General features: G+C 38.0%; 1 protein-coding gene across 4 annotated transcripts in view; it reads right to left on the bottom strand.

The window, feature by feature from the left end:
• Nucleotides 1–8,806, bottom strand: part of sik3 (SIK family kinase 3) — an 80,613-nt gene that overhangs the window by 8,388 nt on the left and 63,419 nt on the right. For all 4 annotated transcript variants that reach the window (XM_015402053.1, XM_015402069.1, XM_015402061.1 and 1 more), the window contains 5 exons: nt 7,552–7,671; nt 6,219–6,277; nt 5,985–6,094; nt 3,033–3,202; nt 2,804–2,931 (listed from right to left, as the gene is read on the bottom strand). In XM_015402053.1, the coding sequence (XP_015257539.1) occupies nt 2,804–2,931; nt 3,033–3,202; nt 5,985–6,094; nt 6,219–6,277; nt 7,552–7,671 (587 nt within the window). The remainder of the gene's footprint in view (nt 1–2,803; nt 2,932–3,032; nt 3,203–5,984; nt 6,095–6,218; nt 6,278–7,551; nt 7,672–8,806) is intronic.

The raw sequence follows: 8,806 nt of genomic DNA, 5'->3' as shown, positions 1-8,806 counted from the left end.
TAAAACACTATATTTTTTTTCTTATTTTTTAGAAGGCATTTTTTGTTGTGTAGGTGGGGTTCCTCAAGGCACCACTTTAGAACCCCTTTTATTTCAAGGCTGAGATCCTATGTTTTAGACATCAAAACAGCATAATACTTTAAAAAGAATTATGCTGCTCCTCTTCAGTCCGATAAATCCATCGATGGATGGGTCACATTTTCTACCAGTTAAGCAGGAAGAGTTGCCTTTCATATTGGAAAAAGATCATCCCAAAAAAAACCCCAAATATCTGACATAAGGAAGCTGATAGAAACACTTCTGATTAAATTGATGTAACCCACTCTTTAATAATCAATGAGTCTTACAGATTAGTTTTCCACTATGGTTCTTTGTTTGGGTAAATAAACTATTTAACATTTTACAATAAAAATTAAGTAATAAAAGTGTGTAAGATTCTTGCTGATATTAGGTCAATATTGGTATTATGCAGCAATCAAAGCTGCAGTATTGGTTTCGTATCAGATATTAAAAACTTTCATCTGAACATTACTAATTTTGGTTGCTTAAATGCAGGTTAGTAATTAGGACTCAACTAAAAAAACAAAAAAGCATGAAACAAAAAAAAATCTAAATCCAAAATCACTCACCTAATTTTTAACAAATACAAAAAGTCCATAACTACACTGGTAAAAATCAAAATCTAGAAGAGTCATTTTTTCTTAAAATTACTGCCTTTGTTCTTGGATTGAAGAGGTACAGAGAAGTTTTGCCAATGGAACAAGACAATTTACACTTAAAATGAGAAAACTCAATTGCATTATCTTTATTTCAAGTGCATATTATCGAATTATCTGTTTTTAAGAGTATAAATACCCATTCCATTGGTAAAATATCTCATTTACTAATTCAAGAATTTTTACTTATTTTTTATTAATTTTTTTTACTTATTACTAGTGTACAACAGTCTCCTAACATCTCACACTGCAAAAAATTATCTAGAAATAAGTAAAAAATTTCTTAAATTAAGTGTATTCACCCTTAATTTGAATACGGTAGGTAAATGAGACAGTTTGCCAATGGAATGAGTATTTTTAGTCTTAGAATAAGATAATTAGTTAATATGCACTTGAAATAAGACAATGCAATTGTGTTTTCTTATTCTAAATGTAAATTGTCTTGTTCCATTGGCAAAATGTCTCTTTTACCTCCTCAATTCAAGAACAAATACACTTATTTGAAGAAAAAATTGACTTATCTAGATTTAGATTTTTTGCAGTGCATAAACAAAGACAAGCTGTTAGAACCACTGGTCACTACAGCTTGTCTAATCATCTAATAAGTTGTTTTAAATAACTTTCATGTAATGCTGCATTTTTTTCTGTTTTACTTACTGGATATCTTAAATGTTATTCTTATTGTCCCATTACTTATTCTGCAAAGAACCTTTAATTACTTGGTGTAAATAAATCTGTCCTGCCTTTTGGGTTCTGCTGGAGGTTTCTTCCTGTTAAAGGGGAGTTTTTCCTCTCCACTGTCGCTACAAGCATGATTAGTGTGAGGGATTGTATTTGAGTCAATGACTCGATGCAATCAGCTGGTTTTCCTTAGATAGAAAACTTTGAATCAATTTGACTGGATGATCTGGTTGAACTGTAAAGTGCCTTGAGATGACTTGTGTTGTAAATTTGACGCTATATAAATAAAATCAAATTTAATTAAATTTTAGCTATTCTTCTCCCCATAAAGCAACACCAGAAGAATTACAAGCCGACTAGGGCTGCAAGTACAGATTATTTGGAAAATCAATTAATCTATAGATTATTTTTCTGATTGACAATAGGATATCCTTAAAGAAGATTTCTTACGAAATTAAACCTGGTGTAGTCGAATCTTTTCCACCGGAGTTTTGGATAGAGCATATTGACAGACAAAAATGTTTATCTTAAATGCAAAATGTTTATATATATATATATTTTTTTTTTTTTTACAAATTTGATATAATTACAACTCTAAATGGGCTGGTCTGTCAGATTAAGGCTTGTTTTACAGTCTCTATACTTAAGTTAACGATTAAAATATGTAATTTAGGCTCCTTTCAGCCAGTTGACTGGAAGTGTGCAGCTTTGTTTCTTTTTGCTCCACACAGCTGGAGAAAATCCCACTGGAACATTCTCTGACATTCCTTTAATACCATAGAAGTACAACATTTAACAGGTAAAAACAGTAACTGTTATACTCTGAGATGTGCACCTGGCCCATGCCTAGTGGAACAACAATCTAACAAAGACTCCAACACACACAAACTAGCGCACCAAGCCAGGACAGGACAGGACAGCCCTGGCAGCAATTCAAAGGGTCACAAAGGGAATGATCTAATCCACCTGTTAGGACACACTGGCATCTGAACACTCACCCAGACACACTGATGTGGAGGGTTACTTCATGACCTCTCAGCAATCAATGATGATGAAGAATCACATGCAGTTTTTTTGTTGTTTTTTTTTTTTTAAATGGTAACAAACATGATGTTCATTCTCACATACACACATTTTAAAACCTCTAAAAAAAAGACTCAAACTTTAAAATTCAAATATTAGTAGAGCAATAATTGTCCACAATGTAAATAAACAAAACAATAAAAAAAAATGCAATTATAATAATGAAAAGAACAACCAATAAGTACATGTTTGCACAATCATATCTGCCAAAAAAGAAAATAAAAATAAGCTGTAAGGCTGCAGTAGAGGAGATTGTAACAGTCCATTGGATTATGCTGGTAGCCACCAGGGGGAGCGCTGACTGGCTGTTCAGAGGGGGTCACCTGTGCGTCTCTGCGTTGTCTGCGCTGAGCTGCTTCCCCAAGACTCTGTGTGGGCCCGGCGTGGACAGGAAGCTGCCTGGTCTCTGTGCCCCTCCTCCCAGCTCCACATCCTGCACCTGAATGGTCACCTGTTCAAGGAGCACAGAGGGTTAGGCTTCCCACACGTTTGGACTCGAGCTTCGGTTATTTAACCACCTGTAGTGAGGAAAAAAAGTGAAGGTTTGGCTACCTGCTGTTGTTGGGGGACGCCCGGTGCCATTGGGACGGCGGGGCGGCCAGGTGCTGCCTGCTGATTGGCTGGGTGAGGGACTCGAGGCAGGCCTGTGGGGGGCGGGCTGCCGCTTTGTCCCTGGTACATGGCTGGAGCGCCATGTTGGTACTGCACTGATGACTGACCCGCTGTGAGAGGAAGGAGTCAGCGAGAGCAGAAGCTTTACTGACATCATAAATAAGGTAAATTATCATCATATCTAAGGGGAAGCAAACATAAAACCTTTAAACAGACAATCAAGGAAGAGAAGAAAATAAAGCTTCCTAGGCACAAAAATATGTTGCTGTAACTTTACACTGCAAAAAAAATTAAATCTAAATAAGTCTTTTTTTCTTAAAATAAGTGCATTTTTTCTTGAATTAAGGATTTATGTGAAACACTTTGCCAATGGAACAAGACAATTCACACTTAAATTAAGAAAAAACAATTGCATTGTCTTATTTCAAGTGCATAATATCTGGATACCTTATTTTAAGTAGAATTACTCATTCCATTGGCAAATCATCTTATTTATCTGCTCAAATTAAGGGTAAATACCGTTAATTTAAGACATTTTTACTCATTTTGAGATCATTTTTGCAGTGTAGTTGTTCTCTGTTGGTGTTTTTATTAAATAAACTCTTCAAGAATTTGTGCAGAGACTGTGCATCATCAGAACATGGATTGAATTGCTCTATCTAGATTCTAGTAATTTGAAAATAAATAATTTGTTATAATATTAAGTCCACTAGATTGAAACTTGAAAATAAATAACTGAAATAAATATCAACTTGAAATAATATTACATGAATATTTCATTTGAATGCAATGTAGCAACTAAAGTCAAGTAAAATTATCAGCTTATAACTATAAAAAAGGATGATTTTAGTGAAATGATTCTATTATAATAATTCAAATTAGAGTTGAGATATTTCTATTTAATCCAGGCTGTTTTGAGTTCAAAATCTAACTTTTTAAAAATTAGCTTTTTTCCTCCAGAGCCTTTTTATTCAGTATTAACAACTGAATGACCATGTCGGCCAATCAGTGTCAGCGGGTTAGACCTGCATCCTTATTGGCTGATACTAAAAAGCTACTGGTCTTTGTTTGAGTGTCAGGCTACCTGCTTGTTTAGCTAGCAACAGCTAGCTTAGGGGTGTCGCATGAGCAGAAACCAATCATTGGGTGGATCTAAGCCAGCTAATATTTTATTGAAATGATCAGGATGATAATTACCCTACATTATGTAAACATTGGCTGTGATGGAAATCTTAAAGGAATAGTACACCCAACACATGATTAGCCTTCATTTTCTACTCACCCCCATGCTGAACAACACTCTGGAGTACTTTTTTGATATCTCAAATGCATCTGGAGATCTGGGAGGCTTCTTGCTGTCTGCTGACATTCAAATAATGGAGGTCTATGGCGCCCGAGGCAGAAAGGTCCATAAAAGTCCACAAAAAACGTGTCAATATTCCTCCATACTGCTCGTCCAATGTATTCCAAGTGTCCTGAGTGGGTAGCATCCAGAATTTACTCGAAACGAAGTCATTTAGAATGTTTTTAGAGCATAAACAGTAGTGTATAGGATTTCCTGAAAGCGCGCGCCTGCAAGTTCACGACGCTACGGAAGCCGGCAGACCAAACCAGATGAAAGTGCACATTCAGCTCGGCAAAGAACTCATGCTCTTCCTCAACACTGAAGTCCTCAGACATTTTTCTTTCGTTGTTTCTTTCTTTGCACAGGTAAACAGCACATTTCTTCTTCTACGCTTGCATTATCGGCAGAGCAGACGCTGAATGCGCACTTTCATCTGGTTTGGTCTGCCGGCTTCGTTAGCGTCGTGAACTTGCAGGCGCGCGCTTTCAGGAAATCCTATACACTACTGTTTATGCTCTAAAAACATTCTAAATGACTTTGTTTCGAGTAAATTCTGGACGCTACCCACTCAGGACACTTGGAATACATTGGACGAGCAGTATGGAGGAATATTGACACGTTTTTTGTGGACTTTTATGGACCTTTCTGTCTCGGGCGCCATAGACCTCCATTATTTGAATGTCAGCAGACAGCAAGAAGCCTCCCAGATCTCCAGATGCATTTGAAATATCAAAAAAGTACTCCAGAGTGTTGTTCAGCATGGGGGTGAGTAGAAAATGAAGGCTAATCATGTTTTGGGTGTACTATTCCTTTAAGAGTTCACCATCAGTTCATACATTTCCACTCTATAATTTCTGGTTTAATCTACAGGGTCCAAACTATCACCTCAATTTTCACCTTCCTTGGCTGACTTGTGTTTTTGTTCTCCGCTTTTAAATTTTTATCTTCTAGATCAAACATAACTGCAAAGTAAAAGTGGTAAAAATTGATGCCATGTGCTTATTTTTAATGGATAAGGTGTTACCTGGACAAATTCAGGCAGAAACGGCACTTCTTCAACTCGTCCAGCTCACTGGACTAATATTAGATGACTTTAATCAAAGGTTATTGTGTTAAGATCTTGTTTTTTCTTGCTCATTTCTGTCCAGTCAGCTAAAGCTTTGCCTTCTAATGCATTATTAAAAACAAAGTGTGAATATTTACCTCATAGTGGTGTTTATATAAAGATAATAAATCCAGAAAGCAATAATATGAAACTCCTTCTAAATCCTGATGCATCCCCATGCTCATCATAATCCTACTTCTAATGAATGTTTTAAAAACAAACAGACAGTAATGAGCTGAGCTCTAATAACCCATGCATAATAAATGTGAGGATAATACATAACAGGGCGGTTAAAGCAGAGCTGTGGAACGTGAAATCAGCCTTTCCTTTGGTTATTGTAGGTAATCTGCAGTGATCCTAGCATTTCTGCTGAGTCACCTCACCTACACCAAATGTTTTCGTGTCCAAACTAAAAAAAAACAAAAAAAACGCTATTACTAACCATGCCCTTGCATTAGGCCTGCAGAGCCAGGCGGAGGACTCTGATTGGGCTGTCTGAAGAGGTGGTTGCTGGGATGTGTTGGCGGAGGACTGGAGGGCTGGATACGCAACCTGAGAGAGGAACGGGACGGAGAGATAGCACGGTGATGTAACACTTCAGTCGATATTGCTGCGCCACAGCATGGGGTTCATTGTTCGCTGTTCAATAGCTGATGAGTAATGCGTGTTTGTTCACCTCTGGAGCTGGTGGGTTAAATGACTGGGCTGGCTCTCTCCGTGGCCTAAGGACAGAGCCTGTGGACAAAGATATGCAAAATAAAGTAAGAATAAATGCATCCAATGCAGAGTGACTGAAACAAAAATGTCTGTCATGGATCTGATGTGTTAATAATCGGACAGTTGAAGTCGACCAAATTAGATAGGATTTCGGTAAAGAAAAGAGGCTAGAAATTTGCCTCAACGAGCCAATCAGTGTTATCTATAGAAACCTGCATAACAGGATCTGTTTGCACTTTTAACAAAATATAGTTTTATTGTAATTAAGTGTAAAAATCCAAGCTGCTTTGTAAAGAAATTCCTATAAAAAAAAAAACAGGAATGACTTTTATTGTTTTTAAAGATCAGACCCGTGTTAACGACCAGAGCAGAGTAAAATGATCCAACATTTACCTAAAAAATAAAATATTTTGTTAGTATTCAGCTGTTTCTCTTGAAGAACCACTTTATAACGGTACATAAAGCTGCAAGTCCAGTCTCTCTACCAGCTGGACTTACAGTTTCTTAGACTTAGACAACTTTTATTGTCATTTTGTATGCAGAGTGTATGCAAAATGAAACTGTTTCGTCTTTGCTCCCACCTCCTTCAGCTCAAGCTCACTCCAATCAGATCAGATCAACATTTCTTTAGTTATGCTTTTCATTGCAGCTCTGGCTTTGGGGTTAGGGTCCTTTTTTTATTGCCATCATGTGGCCCACAACAAATGAGACTTAAATCAGATTTCTTGCACCATTATTCTCCTGGCACCCTTTTTTTTTTTAAGAGTCCAAAAGCCATCAGTTTCTTCCACCCGAGCTGAGGCTCTCTGCAGCTCATCCAGAGCCATTTCCAGCCATATTGGCTGCTTCTGTGATTAATGCTTTGCTTGGGCAGTCTGTGTCATGTCCTTTTTCATTTCGAGACGATTGATTAAACAGGGCTTCATATCCAAAGCCTGAGGTGCCGTTTCATATCCCAACATCTGTTTTAATTTAATTTCTGATGGTTTATCGTCTAAAAACTGTATTAAATACACCATAAATCAACTAACCCTACATCTACAAGTTAAACCTCTCTTTTTATTAGTTTAACTGCATCTAAAACAGTTCATTCAGTGACTCTGGTTGGATAAAACCTACTTTGTGGAGCAGAAGCCTGTCCTCATCACTCTGATGATGTGGGTTTTATTTGTTTAGATGTAGGCATTAATATCTAAAAGTATCCCCTCCCTCCCAAATGAAGCTATTGGCTTTCTTGCTTCATCCTGGTGTGTTTTGGGAACTCAATGACTTTAAAAATGATTTCCAGGTACCTGGATTTGCTGGTGAAGGATTTGTTGCTCTTGCTGGTAAAGGATGTGCTGCTGCTGGGTGTGCTCGAGGAAGCGCTCATCCTGCTGGGCAGCATACTTCTTCTGGAGCTGCTCACACTCCTGTTTTCAAAGGCAGACATGACAAATATTCTATATCAGTGCCAGCAGAGACTTTACTTGCACCTGATTGGAGAAAGTTACACCTGAGTGGAGCATCATCAGACCAGTTTGAATGCCTGTAACAGAAATGATTCATCGGTGTGTAATTGTGGGTTTTACAGGTGAAACACTGCTGTCTAATCCACCATGTTAAACTATAGGTGTTAAAGTCAAACGTGACTCAAAATAAGCTATTATCTGGATCTTGACCATAAAGAGCTGTTATTGCTCTGAACCACGAACGGCACTAAAAGCCAATTTTCTGTAACCTGCCTTAGCCTACAATCTTCACATGTTTCCTTCAGGAGGAGGAGGAGGCGGCAACATAACCCCGTCCTCTAACCCTTTTAACCCCTGGGACACACGAGTAATGATAATCCCAGCACACCGGGGCGGGTCTAAGACGGAGCACCTGCTGCCAACGCAACGATTATCCCTTTCCCTGCCTGTGCCTCCGAGAGGTAATCCTACTGCAGATTATCATGCAATGTCTGAAAAAGCAGCCGGTGGGTTTTCCCAGGTCAGAGTCTCCTCGTCTGATCTTATCTTTCCAAAAACTGATGAGTATCACATTCACAATGAGGCCACAATAGTTTGCAGAGAAAAGGACAAAACTATGAGACGGGAGCGATCGGGCTGGATAAACGCCCTCTGAGGATGACGAAGGTTCTTTCATCAAATCCTGTAATTACACCATACTGTTCCCCTCCTCAGTTTGAATGACTGCATGTCGTGAAACACACTTTCATGCAAAAAAAACATTTTTCCGTGATGAATCCAAAATATAAGGAAAGCAACAACAAACTGGTCTGATAGGGATCAACATGGACCTAATCACTGCTTCTGATCAGAGACGACGCTATTTTGTTCTTCAACAGACCTACAGAAATGTCTTCACTATGCCACCAAAGTTGACTGTTATCCTCGACCGTTATGTAATCCACGGTTTCACTTTTTCTAATGATTCAGCTACAACCTTCTGTGTATTTATTTGAGAGTTAATGTGGCCAGCCAACACAGACTAGAAGGAAAAACATTATTTTTTTTGTTTGTATTCATTCCCCTTTACTATGAAACCCCCATTCAAAGTGGAAAA

Source organism: Cyprinodon variegatus, unplaced genomic scaffold (assembly GCF_000732505.1).
Source record: "Cyprinodon variegatus isolate N-32 unplaced genomic scaffold, C_variegatus-1.0 Scaffold33, whole genome shotgun sequence".
Classification (NCBI taxonomy): Eukaryota; Metazoa; Chordata; class Actinopteri; order Cyprinodontiformes; family Cyprinodontidae; genus Cyprinodon; species Cyprinodon variegatus.
This window is presented reverse-complemented; position numbering and strand designations above follow the sequence as displayed.